The sequence below is a fragment of the Arvicola amphibius genome, chromosome 4 (assembly GCF_903992535.2).
Source record: "Arvicola amphibius chromosome 4, mArvAmp1.2, whole genome shotgun sequence".
Classification (NCBI taxonomy): domain Eukaryota; kingdom Metazoa; phylum Chordata; class Mammalia; order Rodentia; family Cricetidae; genus Arvicola; species Arvicola amphibius.
Window position 1 is genome coordinate 100,352,526 of NC_052050.1, and position 16,722 is coordinate 100,369,247.

A 16,722-nucleotide genomic window follows, 5' to 3' on the forward strand; every position below is an offset into this window, starting at 1 on the left:
TATGAGAAAGACCTGGGACAGGGTGCTGGTCTCATCGTGTGACATCCCATACCGCCTTAGGACAACAGGGAATCCTCACGAGCAGAAAGGACTGGAAGATGCAGTCTACTGATCTTGAACTTTGTAGCTGTCAGAACTATGAGCCAAATGGACCTTTATTCCTTATAAATGACAGCCATGGTGTACAGTTAGAGCAGCAGAAAATGGACTAAGACAGTAGGGATATCCAGCTCCTACAGAGGAATAGCACTGGCCATTTCAGAAGGATGTTAACTGCCATTTTAAAAATGTGACCTGAAAGAGCAGACAGGATATCCTTCACAAACCCCAGACTCCGCTTCTTTGAAAGGTTGCAATGCAATTTTCACCAATATGTTTAACTTGCACTTTAAGAATGATCTGAAGGCTGAGGAGATGGCTCAGTCAGTCACATGCTTGCTGTACAAGAGAAGCTGAGTGCAATCATCAGAACATATACTAAAACAAACCCAGATGCAGTGGCATGCCTTTGTAATCCCAGAACTGACAGGGGGAGATGGGCAGATCCCTGGGCTTGCTGGCCAGCTGGCATCCAGGTCAAGGTGGATGGCACATGAGTTGACCTCTGGCTTCCACATGCAAGTGCATATATATATACACTACACTACACACACACACACACACACACACACACGCACGCACACACACACACACGCACACGCACACATGCACGCACGCACACACACGCATGCATGCACACACACCACATGCAAACACACACACACACACGCACATGCACACAAACATACACAACACACACACACACACACACACACACACACTACCTGGAACTCTGGAGAAGGAATGGCTACCTATTTTGTTCATTCCTCTGGCCTGTGTGCTACTGAGGGGCCTGCACTGTTTGCTGCGTGAATACAGGCTGGCTTAACTTCAGGAATCAGTAGAACGCATTCGCACGCCAGATTTTTGATTTATAAATATTTACCATCAGGACTTGATTTTTAACTTTAATTAGCCCAACTGTTAAGGATACCTCCAAAGTGAGAAATGAAATCCACCACTTCACACCAGATGCAGCTTCAGCAGCTGGTCTTTATCTTCTATGGTGGAGGAGATGCAGGCATCAGATGATATTTTACAATGTATGATGTTTTACAATGAAAGGACCAAGACATAAAACTGACCAAAGCTGGAGAAATGAATGGGGACAACATGCTAGAAGACAAGCAAAGGGAGGGAAATTCATCAAGCTGATCTGCCCCAGAGCTCAGGGTCTATGGATGCTTCAAAAAGGGACACTTGTCTGGTCTATTACAAAGTTGGCTGAAAAGAAAGGTCAAGATAAGCTTCTTAAAAATGTACTTCGGAGGGCTCTGTGGGGGTGATTACCACTGTCCTGCAGTCACTCTCTTCTTCTTCTTCTTCTTCTTCTTCTTCTTCTTCTTCTTCTTCTTCTTCTTCTTCTTCTTCTTCTTCTTCTTCTTCTTCTTCTTCTTCTTCTTCTTCTTCTTCTTCTTCTTCTTCTTCTTCTTCTTCTTCTTCTCCTCCTCCTCCTCTTCCTCCTCCTCCTCCTCCTCCTCCTCCTCCCCCTCCTCCTCCTCTTCTTCTTCTCTTCTCCTCTCCTCCTCCTCCCTCTCCTCCTCCACTCCTCCTCCTCCTCCTCCTCCTCTTCCTCCTCCTCCTCCTCCTCTTTCTCTTCTTCTCTTTTTTTTTTTGAGACAGGGTTTCTCTATAGCTTTGGAGCCTGTCCTGGAACTAGCTCTTGTAGACCAGATTGGCCTCAGACTCACAGAGATCTGCCTGTCTCTGCCTCTCGAGCGCTGGGATTAAAGGCGGCGCCACCACTGGTGGGCACATTTCTTTACTTGGAAATCCTGACTATGGAATTATGCATCCAGAACAATAGGGAAGTGTGTGCTTTAATAAACAATCACATGTAATTGTTAAATTTCAAAGGAACTTTGCATCTAGATTTGTGGCTTTCCCCCTTCTAAACTTGTGATACTTTTGGTAAAACTAAAAACACCATGCAATCCCATCTACTCTAAAGAACATCAGGCTTGAAGCAGTATAATTCCCACACACCCCTGGAGCCAAAAGGCTTTGGTCTAGCTTTTGCATGATGCCCAGGGTGGACAACTGCACCCCGAGCAGCCTGCAGGTGGTCTTTGGAGCACACCTGGCTCTGCCAGGAATGTTCCAGTGATCCCTCAGAGAAGGAAGCCAGTGTGCCTGGGTTAGGAAACACCCGTCTAGTTAAAGGAGAGCTAAGGAATCTCACCTCAGTTCGGGGCAGGTGCTATAGGGCAACAGCTCTTCACAGAGCACTCACGACGTGCAGGCATGGTGCCCAGTACTTCTCGGCCAGGCCTCATTTTATCTGCCGCACCCACCTCAGGATGAGAACCTCTGTTTCACAAAGACAATGGAAAGCAGAAAGAGATGCCACTTGGCTGAGGGCCCCAACCCATGGCCTAGCGCTTACCTACCCTATCACACAGCTTCTCCTGTCCCATCAGCCCCCACATCAACCACCCTGGACCACTTTTACAACGTTTCCCTTATTGACATCCTAGATATACTATTCTTACTTAGTACCCATGTTTAAATTAAATAGCTTATGTTTTTCTAGTAAATGTTAAAATAAACATCAACCATTAGACATTTTTAAAATGTCACCATGGGCCTTCCCATCCCATCTCCAGTCTAGACTGCATCACAGGTCCCAGGCATAATATTGGGCTCACCCAGCCTTCTGAGAAGCAGAGGAGTCTGTCTGTAGGCAGACGCCACAGTGAGCCAGCCACATTACCACAGTGAGTTTCAGGAAGCGCACTGCCATCAGACACGTCAGGAAGCACACTGTCGTTAGACATGTACACTGTCTACCCAAGGACTGAGGCAGCAAAAGTGCCTGCTGCAAGGGAACATGTCTTACAGACAGGAGCAGGACCACCAGCTATTGTTTTAAAATGGTTGGAACATGGCTATAGCCAGTTGACACATTATGTCTTGTCAATTCCATATTACAAAAGCATTGCTGAATAGCTCTACCGAGGCCTCGGGTCAGCAAGCCTAAAATGTTTATAGCTTCACAGTTTTCAAGGGAAGCCTATGGACGTCTATTCCAGGCGAGGGCTCCTTCAACTTTTCCTACTCATGACACCGTTTCACTTGAGAAATTTTTATACAATCCTGAAATATAAAATAGGTGTGCAAATAAAAATCACTGACAACAAATCATAAAACTATTTCATCACAATCCTTTGAGGTATATATAATTCTATCATTTATTAAAGATGAAAACAAATCAACATGCTAATGAAATGGGTATGCTTGCTTATCTTTACAGAAAGAGCTAAATCTTGGGGGACTAGAGAGATGGCTCAGCACTGATTACTCTTCCCAGAGGACCTGGGTTCAATTCATAACACCTACATAATGGCTCACAACCATCTATAATTCCAGTCCCTGGAGATCTAATACTACTCTGGCCCCTGTGGGCACCAGGCATAGACACACATGCAGGCAAAACCCCTGAACACATAAATAAGTAAAATTTTAAAAAGAGAATTAAATCTTGGCTGAACATTTGATACTATAGGACATTTTGCAGAGTGGATATTTTGATTTTATAATTACAATGCTGAGAATGTCAATTGACAGAAATATGTAGTATAAAATGGCAGAAGCATGTTTTTATGACCATTTTAGAAATTGTTGTAAATTCTGTCTTAATCGCAAACCAAAGCCATTAGCATATTTTAAAGGGAACTCAAACCACAGCTTTTAAAATGAAACATTCTTACATAATCCAGTGATGCACTAATTCGATTCTCACACGCTAAGGGATGACTGTAGGAAACAATCTTCTTTGTTTTCTGCAATTAAGCTATTATGTTTCCACAAGAGCAGAACGCTTCATGTGTACATCTAAAACGCCCTCCAGTTCATAACATATAACCTCAAATCTGAGCAAAGACACTCCGAGCAGCAGCATTTGCGGGCGTGTGGCATGATGTCCGTGAAGGGCTGAGTGTACACATGTCAGGTGTTCAGCTGCTCTGTTTTCTTTTTGATATTTCGAGACGCGGTATCTCTGCATAGCCCTGGCAGTCCCGGAACTCACTCTGTAGATTAGAGGCATGCACTACCACTGCCTGGCTGTCCCGGAACTCACTCTGTAGATTAGAGGCATGCACCACCACTGCCTGGCTAAGGGTCAGAACCAAGGCTGAAACCAATGCAACACAACACCAGTACTGCAAGAAACACTCCGGTTGTGATGGGTTTCATTTTGAGCTACATGTTGCTCACGGTGTGTTCCGAAATGTTTTCCTGTCTGCCCAGCCCCACCTTTGGTTGCATGGCCCTGCATAAGGTCGCATGGCCCTGCATAAGGTCGCATGGCCCTGCATAAGGTCGCATGGACCTGCATAAGGTCGCATGGCCCTGCATAAGGTCGCATGGCCCTTCATAAGGTCGCATGGCCCTGCATAAGGTCGCATGGCCCTGCATAAGGTCGCATGGCCCTGCATAAGGTCGCATGGCCCTGCATAGGGCCCCGTTTAGGCAGCAATGCTTTTTTAGGCAGTGTTTCCCGCCAGAACTCAGCTGGCCATTACAGGCACTGCGGGCATCACCGGTGATGCAGCTGCTGGGGCCATGCGAACCAAGCCAGGCTCTGTCCCTGTCAACCACTATGCCATTATTTATCAAGGGGCAGCTACCGTGTGACAGGCAGAGGGCTGAATTTCCACCGGAAAATACAGCTGGGATCTTACTCCGTGGTGGTATCAGGATGTAGACAGCTTCAGTACAGTGGTAAGACAGAGGACCTGACATTCTCTTCTTCCTACAGTGTGGCCCTGGAAATCTGACCTCTATGTTCTTTCCTTAAAGACTTGAAATCCTAAAACCAAAACCAAAGACCGAGAGCTCACCTTTTCTTTCTGTTTCTTTGTTAAAAAACACACAAATGCTAGAGATGAAACTAGTCTTTGAAATTACCCATTAACTTTTGCAGGAAAGATCAACTTGATGGAATTTGTGTAATTGCCCAATGTGCCCCAAGCTCTTTTTAGCACAGCCCTTAAGCTCTGTGCTAAGAATGAGGGGAAAGAAAAGCTACTGAGGCATTAAGGGGAAAGATGGGCAGCTAAGGAGCCAGACTTCTGCTTTTGTTTGTTTGAAGACTGGATCTTTAAACTGCATCTGCATTTAACTGGGTCACACAGTAACTTTCTGCAGAGAGAAGCCCAACAAACCAGAAGATGTCCAGCTTCCCCTAGATTTCATTATCTAAGATCTGTCTTTGCAACTCCAATGAGGTAGCAGGTGAATTAAGGAGAAAACCAATTTCTACATCCCTTGGATGTGATGAAATTGATTATCCCCAGGCAGAGCAGAGAAGACTGGAGATAGCTGGTGCTGCTTCACATTTGTGCGCCTGTCCTGCCCTGATACCTGTGTATTTCTACCAGCTATTGACAATGTGTTTGTACCACGCAAAGAAGCCCCCCCCTCCACACACACACTTATTGACTTCAAAAGCAGAAACAGGAAACATCCGTTTCTAGGGAAACCTGAGGTTGGAAGCTCTCGGCTTTCGGAACACAGAGCGCATTCCTACACAAATGGTGGTCTATTGTGTGTTGACAGCCCTTCCTCCTCATTTACCTCATCCCATTTACAAAAATTAATGCAACAATGGGAGATGATTGTTGATGCTCATTATTAAATCATTTATTCATCTCACACAATGATTCAGAATTATTCATTAAACTTGCTGGAAGGAAGCAGGGTTTTATCTCCACAGTGGCTTGGGGAGGAATGTGTTCTTTAAAAGAATATTTTATAACAACACAATTATCGTAATTAAAAGCTACCCTGATCACCTGATGAGCTTCTGACATATTTTTGAGCCCTGGCATTTTAGCACAAGGAGAAAAATGAGACTGAAATGGTATTAGGAAATAATATTGCCTTGGGGGACAAAAGCTAGAGGCAACACTAAATATACCTGCCACTGTCACCCCAGCTTTATCAAGGTCTTTAAGTTAATGAATTTTACCAAATATGCTGAACTTTTGGCTTTCCAAAATGAGTTCAAGTTCTGTTGCTGGGGTTTCAGCCACTGTCTCCTTTCCTGAGCAGTCAGTGGCATCTGACCCCCGTGCCCCCAATCTCTCCAATCTACTATCCAAGCCTCCCAACCCAGTAGCCATGGCAATATTGTCCACAACTTCAGATGTTGCCTGTGTTTGTTCCCTGTCTGACAGGGCCTGGCTTAGTACGCATGGAATCCCACCAGTGAATGCAGGAAGGGCTCCCACCTCCCTGGTGAAGTGGGCTTGCTTAGGGGAGGTATCTCCTATCCCAGAAGGTGCCGTGGGGCAAAGCAGGGGAGGGGGGAGAACGAACTGCTGAGTGACCCCAGAGGACAAGGCAGGCGAATGAGGCGGAGAGACAAGAGGCCACGGCGCCCTATGATGTGGTAGGCACGTAATGTGGGGCAGACAGTCTGGATTAGAGTCTTTCCTGCATGTGCGTGTGCCAGGGTACGTCCTGGGCACTGACTGTGCCATGTGCGCTGGCCACTGAGATGGCACCTGAGCCAGAGCTCCCGAAGGCAGAGGCAGAGGGACACTGTCTCTAACTCCAAGGAGCCCACAGCTGCTGTAAGGACCCCTCCAGACCGTGGACAACAGGGCACTGAGGGATCGACTGGCTCGCTGCCCAGGGCAAGACCGGCTGGTCCTCCCACAAACTCCCAGTCCACAGGATCTTCTGAAGCTCGTCAGGCCCCACACTGCCAGCCTTGCCCTCGTGACTATGGAGGAGCCTGGGGAGTGACTGACTGTCTAGGTAGCCAATCAAGTCTCTGTCATTTTTAAATCAATAACTCAGGTAAAATTTTATGCTCCTCAAGAACTCTGATGCAGTTTGACGGCTGGGAGGTTTGCCAGTTTAAAAGGACAACCTCACAAAACAGACGTCAACATAACTTCTTGCCATGTTTAAATAAAAGGTGTTTGAAGATGCAAAGCTCTAGATGTGAGGATCTAAGACTGTCTTAGGGTCTAAGGTGTTTCAAGATGTACAAATACAGGCTATTAATGTGTGTACGTGCAAGTTACAGAGGTCTGAGGATAAAAAGCTGAAGTCACGGCAAAGACAAGTGATTTGAGATGTTTGAAAAGATAAGGCATGTTCCAGATTTCTCTCTTTCATTCTGCTGCTGTTATATTCGGACTCCAAGGGCCCACAATCTAAACACTAATCAATAAAATCCTGATAAACCATTAACTTAGCTCTGGCAGAGTACGACCATTACCATAACTGCAAGATCAAGATTTTAAATCCTCCTTGGTCACTTTCTAATGACAGACCTAGAAGATACTTTTCACTGTGCAGTGACATTTGTCATTGTCATTTCGGAAAGGCATGTACTTCTGTTTCTACAGAAAAATTTCGGTCCAGATTATAAACGGTAAAAATGCTAATGTGTCTAAAACTTACATTTTCACAAACTCAAAGAGTTCCTGTAGGATCCAGGGAGCCAACTTGCAGGATTCACTTCAAACAGGTCAGATACACCCCTCCCTTGATTACCAGGCACTATGCGCCCAGGCCTCCCCACATTCCCCTGGTCCTAACACCCTCCCACTCAGTCACCAGGACCTAAAGAATTTTTTTTTCCCTAAACTTAATCTTGTTCTTTGCTCTGTCAGCACCTTGCTAGGTCCAAGAAACACTGGACAGTTCCACAGATCCACAGCCCGGTCAGCAGTGAAACAACCACCTAGCCCAGGATGTGGCCAGCATCCCAGCTTCCTCAAAGCCCACAAGTCAGCAGGAAGCAGTCTTGAGAACTTGATGCCCTCATCTTCTTAACCTCCCATGCCTAATCCCTCACCTTTTTAATAAAAAAAAAGAAGGGAGGAATGTTAGCATCCAGGCACTTCTTGGCCCTGCCCCTTGGGAACCTGGCACCCCTCTGCCTATGGCAAGCAGTTCCCTGACTATATGCAGGTGCAAATGTCCCCTTAAGAAACAAGCTCCGCTCACCCGAGCGCGCGTGAGCGCTCTCTCTCTCTCTCTCTCTCTCTCTCTCTCTCTCTCTCTCTCTCTCTCTGTCTTCCCACTGAGGTAAACAGGTCTCTGCCTTCCCCTCTCCCTCCTTCCTTCTCCCCCTCCCCTGCCCTCTCTCTCTTCCTCCCTCCCTCCCTCCTACCCTCCTCTCCTCTCAATAAACTTCACACCCAAACTATGTCTGCATGGTGTATTCTGTCACCCACAGTGGGGACTGCCAGGGTCATAACAATGTCAACAACACTTGCAAACCCCCTTGACAATCTCTGGGATCAAGGAAACACTATAGAGAATTGTAGAGAAAGGAGCTTTATACGGAAAAGGTGAACACTGAACAGGTTTTGCCGTGTGACATTGAGGCAGCCAGGGCAAAAGGCTCTGGAAAGGGCAAGCTAAGGAGTTGGACCTTGGGCTGGGGTAGGAGAGGGTTCTGAGGGCCTGGCTGTGTAACTTCTTCATGAAACATGCCCATGCATGAACACGATCTTGCCAGGCAAGGAGGCCCCTTTGAGCCCAGAGCCCACAGGATGCCAGGGTCCGATATCCACCAGGAATAGAAAAGGAAGGTGAACTCTTGTGCGGCCTCATGCTCACAAAGCAACTTTCAAATTGTAAATTGGCTTCCTGTTTAGCTCTGCCTATGGGAAGGGGCTGCATGGCCAGGGCTTGTCCAGCCTCATGGTTGTGGATCAGCCTTTGCCAGATGGGCCATGAGATTCACCTCGGAGGCATACACACCCCTGGGTAGACATGCTGGCAAGACACCTGGTTCCAGAATCTGTTAGAGCTGTTGTATCCCACACACAAGGCCCTCTGTTCTCGGGGTAGCTAGCTACCCCGTGCTCTCCAAGGCTGCCCTGCTAACAACATGGGTCCTTTCAGCATCTGGGCATCCTCACAGATGCCACGTGCTCTGCTGTGGGACGGGCAGCCTAGACCCACATGCTACCTTGAGGATGTTGACAGATGAAGAACAGAGAGCAGAAAGGGGACTGCATTTTCACCGATTACCATTTGTTGTGGAAGGGCTGGTTTTGTTGGTACTGAATGTCCTACTGGCTTGACTCTCCATGGTGGAGTGGGTACCACCCTGCCACGATGCTTCCTTGGCATCAAAAACATTTTCCACACTAACTCAAGCGTGGCATAAAATTTCAAAGGCCTTTAGTGGAAGTTCCCAACTTCATCTCTGTGGAACAGTTGGAAAATGTCTCTCATTATGCAAGCTTTTTGTAAAATGTCTCAGAAGCACAAAAGTGCCTATTGGACTTTCACAAGTAAATGAAAACACACTGAACATTGGCAGATGAATAAAAGAGTACTGAGGATTTTTTTTAAGTTTTTTTTTTTTTTGTTTAAAACATTTTGGTTCTTGGGTGAGATACCTCCTTCCCTGCTTCTTCCTGAAATAACCAAATGAAAGGATTCACATGTCCCAAGAGTTCCACACGAATAAGCTGTGCAACAGTCTAAGAGGGGAATTGGGGACAGGACACACATAGCTGTCTTAGTTAGAGTCCTGGCAACTGCTGATCACTTAGGCAAGAAACCCAGGACATTCCATTTCTTTAGAGGGAGGGGATCTGAGGAGGGGCAGGTGGCAGGGGCTAGCATGAGGGAGTTATGCTATCAATGGCTAAGATACAGGTTTAAAAACAGGGCATCTTCATTATCTGATTGCACACTTGTAGATCACACAAAGGATAAGTTGCAAGTTTACATCAGAGAGATCCTATACACACATCTATCTCCCTGTCCGAATTCAGGAAGGAACCACAATGTACTCCCGTACAGGTGAACCCATGAAGACTCCAGGACCCATCTACTGCAGCCTCAGCCCAGGTTTCCTGCATGGTGCGTGAGGACGTGGGAGGATGCCTACTTCTCAGGGCTTACCTGCCCTTCAGCCAGTTCATGCTTCCCACAGAGACGAAGAAGGCCATTTCCAGGTCTTCTGCTAGGACCCCTCACCTCCAAGGCTCCCATCCCCAAATGTGGGCGTTTACTTCAGGTTGGTGCTCAGAGGTCAGGGGCCACCCTACATAATTCCTAGGATTACTGCTCGTAACCATCCTATGATATCTGTAGAGACCAAGGCAGGAAGGATTTTGCAACTTGTCCACAGCCAAACCACTGGTGAGTGATGAGCTGGGATGGGAACCAGTCCCTCTGAAACCCCGTCCCCTTTTCACTCTGCAACTGAAAAGAAGTGACAGAAAGAAGGGGACACCCCAGGCCCCAGACGTCACCTGCTCTAGTGAGCTTGCTTGCCAGCTCCTTCCGCACGGCCTTGGTGAGGTTGAAGTAGTCGTCTTCCTCGTCGATGCTGCACAGGAACAGCGGGATGTGCTGGAAGACAACGGCGTGTTGGCACTTCCGCTGCTCTGCCATGCTCAGCTGCTCATCCAGCCAGTGGTCCTGGGCCTGCTTCAGTGCAGGGCACTTGGAGGCATCGTAAAAGAACTGGGAATTGAGCACCAGGAACAGGACGCCCCCCACCCAGAAGCTGAAGTAGTCGTCTCCCCATGTCTGGCAGAACTCCTCCACGGTCTCGGCAGTGGGAATGTTGCCCAAGTCATGGTTGCCACTGACAAGCACCAGCGGAATGTCTTGGTCGATGGCCTTTAGTACTTGCTGCAGGTCCTTGGTCTGTTCCTTCCGCCAGCGAGTTCCTAGAAGACAAAGGGTGATCACCTGAGAGGGCTGGAGACATTTCCCTATTTACTCACATGAAATAAGACAGACCAGGAAATAAATGTCATAGAACTGTCAAAAAGTAAGCGCCCGCTGGAAGCAAGATGATGAAGCAGGTACCTGTCTACTCCTTAGAGTGGAACAGCACATCCTGCTCATTTCTGCAAACCGCGAAGTTCAGTGTCCGTGAGATCAGACAGCAGAGAAGCAACTTCCCCGCTGCCCCAGCGTGCATCTGGCCATCCTTGTGCAGTGTTTGTGTGGACCTGGTTTTGAACAAGGACCTCACACAGGTATCTATCTGGCCTGGCAAAATCCATCAGAACCTTGAGGGGAGAAATCCTGGAACTAGCGATCAATGTGCCAAGACCGGCACGGAAGAGGCGGTCTGTGTTCCTTCAGCAGCTCAACAAGGCACACACAGGCCCAGCATCTTAGCACTCAGCACATCCTCCCTCCCACTCTGGCCTGCAGGACTCAGAATGGAAATGATTATTTGGATAGAGGGTTGGAAAATGTGTGGGCAACCAGCACTCTCTTTCTTCAGATTGCTGGCTTCTGCACTTCCCGTAATAATGTATTAAAGCTTTAATAAATGGATATTGAAATGACCAATTCAATTCCACATCTGTTCTTCAGAGCCTCTCTGTGTGAATTTATTCAACAAGTATTTACTGAGCATCGACTATGTGTGAAGCACCAATTTAGTGACAGGGATAAGCATAAGTCCTTCCCTCTAAATTGGGGTGTTGAATCGTAGGTTAGGTAAATTACCACTGTGTACTCCACCTGCCTGTGATGTCATGAGGACTTAATGAGAAAAGGAAAGCAGAGTGAGAACGCAGCTCCAGACAGCTGCCACAGACAGCGTGGACAGTGGTCCTCAGCCCTCCTAACGCTGCGACCCTGTATACAGTCCACAGACAGTGTGGACAGTGTGGTCCTCAGCCCTCCTAACGCTGCGACCCTGTATACAGTCCACAGACAGCGTGGACAGTGGTCCTCAGCCCTCCTAACGCTGCGACCCTGTATACAGTCCACAGACAGCGTGGACAGTGGTCCTCAGCCCTCCTAACGCTGCGACCCTGTATACAGTCCACAGACAGCGTGGACAGTGGTCCTCAGCCCTCCTAACGCTGCGACCCTGTATACAGTCCACAGACAGTGTGGACAGTGTGGTCCTCAGCCCTCCTAACGCTGCGACCCTGTATACAGTCCACAGACAGCGTGGACAGTGGTCCTCAGCCCTCCTAATGCTGTGACCCTTTAATAAAGTTCCCCATGCTGCAGCAACCTCCAACCATAAAGTTATTTTCATTGCTACTTCACAACTGTTATTTACTACAGTTATGAATTATATTGTAAATATCTGTGTTCTCCCATGGTCTTAGGTGACCCCTGTAAAAGAGTCATTAGACCCCCCCAAAAGAGGTTGCAACCCAGAGGCATAAGAAACATGATGAGGACGAGCAGGCCCACTCCCTAAATGTGATGAAGCCAGAGAGGAGGGAAAGATGGCTTTGAGAGGCCCTGGCAAATGCTGGGTGAACACTGGAGTTGATGCTGTGTCCTGACACTGTGCTGGACATTAGACATGAGTCCAAAATCTGCACAGCCCACAAAACTGCACACTTAGGAAAAGTCCCACGAAGCATCTGAGCTAAGAAAGGCTGGAATGCAGAGATGAAGGAATCTGGTCAGAAAGTAACCCGTATGCAGTGGGAACAGGAAGAACTCAGGGCTGATGCTGAGGAAACAGCTGCAGAAATGACGGGTGCACAAGGCCACTGCTTCCAAGGGTGGCCCTCCTTGCTGTTCTGGAGGTCCCCGTGAGCTTGCCATCCTTGGTGCTGCAGCTCACACTGCCTGCACTTACTCTGTGCTCCTGGCCTGATATTCATTAGCTCTGAGAGGCTCACTTAGGTGGTCAAAGTGGCGGTAGATCGATCTGTTTCTCTTTGTGTCTCTGTGGTCATGCTGGTCACTGTTAGCCGCATTGTTAGTATGTGAGGTCAGGCTCTCAGTGCCACCGAAATGCTTTCTTCGTGGATGACCCCAATGAAACTCATAAAATAAACAGTGCAGCTCTTCTGATAAGATGCTGTCTGTTTCCGTGAAGAGACACCATGACCACGGCAATGCTTATAAAAGAAAATGTTTAATTGGGGCTGGCTTACAGTTCAAAGGTTTAGTGCATTATCCGCTTGACGGGGAGCATGGCAGTGTGCTGGCAGATGTGCTGCTGGGGACTAGCTGAGAGCTCTGCATCCAGATCTGCAGGCACCAGGCAGCCAGAGGCACTGGGCCTGGCTTAAGCATTTGAAACCCCAAAGTCCATCCCCACTGACACACTTCTTCCAACAAGGCCACAGCTCCTAATAGTGCCACTCCCTAGTGACCAAGCATTTGAATCTATGAGCCTATGAGCCAATTCTTGTTCAAACTACCACAGGTGCTTACCACGCATAGGGTTAAAAACATAAGACACAAAGAGTAGAGTCACATAAAAGTGTTAAAGACTTCGAGATACATTCATGTTTTGTGGAGAAAATGTCTCTAATGATTCAAGGAGTTGGAAAACTTTATGTATCATTTCTCCTTCCTTTCTCTCTTCTTTCAGCAAGGTTGGGTGGTAAGGGAGAGGAAGAGTGGGATGTGGGATAAAAGGGAAGGGGGGAAAGGGAGCAGGTAAGAGGAGAGAACTGGGAAGAGGGGAACAGAATGGGTAGGGAGGGAGGGAGGAAGAGGGAAAGGGGGAAAGAGAGAAGGGAAGAGATGGAGGAAGGGGGAAGAAGGAGAAAGAAGAGGGATGTAGAGAGGGACAGAGGGGCAAAGAGGGAGAGAGAAAGAGAGAGGGAGAGAGAGGAAGGGAAGGGGAGAGGAGAGGGAGGAGGAGACAGGAGAAGGGGGAACACAGAGAGACAGAGTTCTCTTAAGAGGTGCTTTTTGCCAGAAGACTCCAGGGCTTATTATAGAAGTTTCAGAGACTGTCACCCAGGCATGTCACCCAGTGGAACTTTCTGGGGAGGGGGAGGAGGCCACACAGCAGCAGAGGTGAGGATTCAGTCTATGTGCACAGCTAACAGCCTAAGCTGGAGAAACAGGAATGCCACCTAGCACAGGGACTAGAAGGAGGCTCTGGTAACGGGCTGAAATTTCACATAGCGTGAATGACCTGGGTTAACTAGTTCTGAATCCAGGTTTGCAAGTGCCATGGACCTGCAAGTATCTTCTTCAGCTGACCCCAGATAACGTGTGCCTGTGCTGAGGACCCTCTGAGGCTCGCTGGTTCTTTTCCATGTGACCAAGCTGCTAGCTCAGACCTTGAACATGGCAGACTACTTTCCAGGAGTTCCAATGATCCTCCTCCTGCCACCCTGACAGAGAATGCTGCAATGCTCTGGGATGGCCACCCTAAAGTCCTGGCAAATCAGGCACTGTACCAAGACTGGCCCACAGCAGACAGCACAGCTCAATCAGAGGGCTGCCGGGATTTGAACCGGGCTGTCCAGGCCATGAATGAAGGTCCTGGGTCTCAGGTGAGGGTGCTCAGCCAGCCAGCTCCTTGGGCTTGAACTTTATGACACTGTGGTGTATATAGCATCTCCACTTGCTTTAAATTTATTTATATTTCTTTTCAAGACATGGTGTCTCAATGTAACAGTCCTGACTGTCCTGGAACTAGCTCTTGTAAACCACACTGGCCTTGAACTCACAGAGATTTGTCTGCCTCTGCTTCTGAGTGCTGGGATTAAAGGCGTGTGCTACCACCTCCAGTCTCTCTCTCTCTCTCTCTCTCTCTCTCTCTCTCTCTCTCTCTCTCTCTCTCTCATATATGTATATATATATATATATATGAAAACATTAAGGCATTTTTTATTTTCTTAATTGAAAATAATTTTTTCATAAAATCTAAAATCTATTCTGATCAATTTTTCCTTTTTTATCTCCTCACAGAAACTCCCCACCTTCCACCCATCAACTCCATGTTTTCTTTTTCTCTGTATTTAAAAAAGAATACAGGCAAATACAAACAAACCAGAATAAAAAAGGAATAGGAAACACAACACACACCCAGGCACATGCCTGCACATGTGTGTTCACACACATACACCATAAAAACATCAAGTGGGAAAGCATAAAACACAAGCAAAAGATCAGTAAGACAAAAAAATGTCCAAACAAAGCAATAGGAGACAACTGTCTACAAAAATACCATTGTGATGACTATTTTTGTTATCAACTTGACTACATCTGGAATTAACTAAAATCCAAAAATGCAAAGTCCATTAGTGAGGGATTTTTGCTTAGTAAGAAGTAGGACGAGGCACTTTCAATCTGGATCTTGAGGCAAGAGGACGAACCTCTAATCTGGGCCACACCATCTACCGCAGCCTATATAAAGACATGGAGAAGGACTCTCTGCTGGCTTGCCCATGCCTGGCTAGCAAGTCCATCCCTTCACTGCAATACAGCTTGCTTCTTCAGGATTCCAGAGGCTGCTGAAGACCAGCTGAGACATCCAGCCTTGTGAACTGAGCAACGTCTGGGTTCTTGGACTTTTCATACACAGGCAGCCATTGTTGGACTAGCTGGACTGAAGCCTGTAAGTATTACAATAAATCATTCAAACACACACACACACACACACACACACACACACACACACACACAGTGGGGGGTATGGACCTGCCTTTAAGTGTGACTTATGTGCCCAATGACACTCCATTAGAGAAAACTGATTTTTGTTCTGCAAGTGGTTAGCAGTTGGAGATAGCTTCATGGTTAGGGATGGGGGCTCTTGCCTACCCCTCCCTCTTTCAGTACCAGGACAGCATCAGTTGGACCCACGCAGGGCCGCATGCTGTCAGTCTGTCAGTCTGTGCCATTTCATCTGTGCATCAGTCCAGCTGGGTCTGGAACTCTCTCTCCCTCTCTCCCTCTCTCCCTCCCCCCCTCTCCCCTTCACCCTCTCCCCTTCTCCCCTTCTCCCCCTCTCCCCCTCACCCTCTCCCTCTCTCTCCCTCTCTCTCTCTCTCTCTCTCTCTCTCTCTCTCTCTCTCTCTCTCTCTCTCTCTCTCTCTGGTTTTTCTAGACAGGGTTTCTCTGTGTAACAGCCCTAGCTGTCCTGGAAATGGCTCTTGTAGAACAGGCTGGTCTTGAACTCACAGAGATCCGCCCGCCTCTGCCTTCCAAATGCTGGGATTAAAGGCGTGCGCCACCACTGCCCAGCTGTTTCCTTGTTCTCTACCCCCTCTGGCTCACAACGTTTTCCTGTCTCCTCTTCCACATAGTCCTCCAAGCGCTGAGGAGGGACTGGTGAAGACAGCCCATTTAGGACCCAGTATTTCAGTCTCTCACTCTCAGCACACTGTCCAGTGTGGTCTCTATTTGTTCCCATCTCCTGCAGGAGGCAGCTTCTCTGACCATGGCTGGGGGAGGCACTGCTCTACTGGTACAGCAGAAGGTAGGTAGGAGTCATTCTGTTGCTGTGTTCCTTTACCAGAACAATACTATTTGCTTTTCTTCTAGTCTCGGCTGTTTACCACTGGTGTTAGGCACAGGCTCAGTCGGTGTCAACAATCACCCCAGCGTTTCAGGCAGGCGGGTCACCACTGCATACTGAGGAGTCTGTAGCTGGGTTGGTGATGGCCTTTCCCTGTGTCAGTGTGCAGAGGACCTTCCAGTACCATGAACCCTGGTCAGGAGGGGTGAGGGCTCCAGTTGGGCAGCAGTTTTACTTCTCTGTGTTCAACAAGATGTATAATTGTCCTCAGCAATAGAGCCTGACCAGTTTGTAAATAGGAATGGCTTCCAAGAGTTCATGGATTTGAATGCTTTCTCTGCATGGTTATGGACTGGGATATTCTGGTAAAAGGCCTGAGCATGTGTTTGTTTGGAGGACTATGGAACATACTGAGTCTGTGGATTAGA

The 16,722-nt window shown here is 47.7% G+C and overlaps 1 protein-coding gene across 1 annotated transcript in view; it reads right to left on the reverse strand.

Annotated features, from left to right (window-relative positions):
• The window catches only part of Cpped1 (calcineurin like phosphoesterase domain containing 1), a 109,705-nt gene that overhangs the window by 18,058 nt on the left and 74,925 nt on the right, over positions 1–16,722 (reverse strand). Inside the window, exon 3 of the mRNA XM_038325959.1 lies at positions 10,344–10,766. Within this exon, the coding sequence (XP_038181887.1) occupies positions 10,344–10,766 (423 nt within the window). The remainder of the gene's footprint in view (positions 1–10,343; positions 10,767–16,722) is intronic.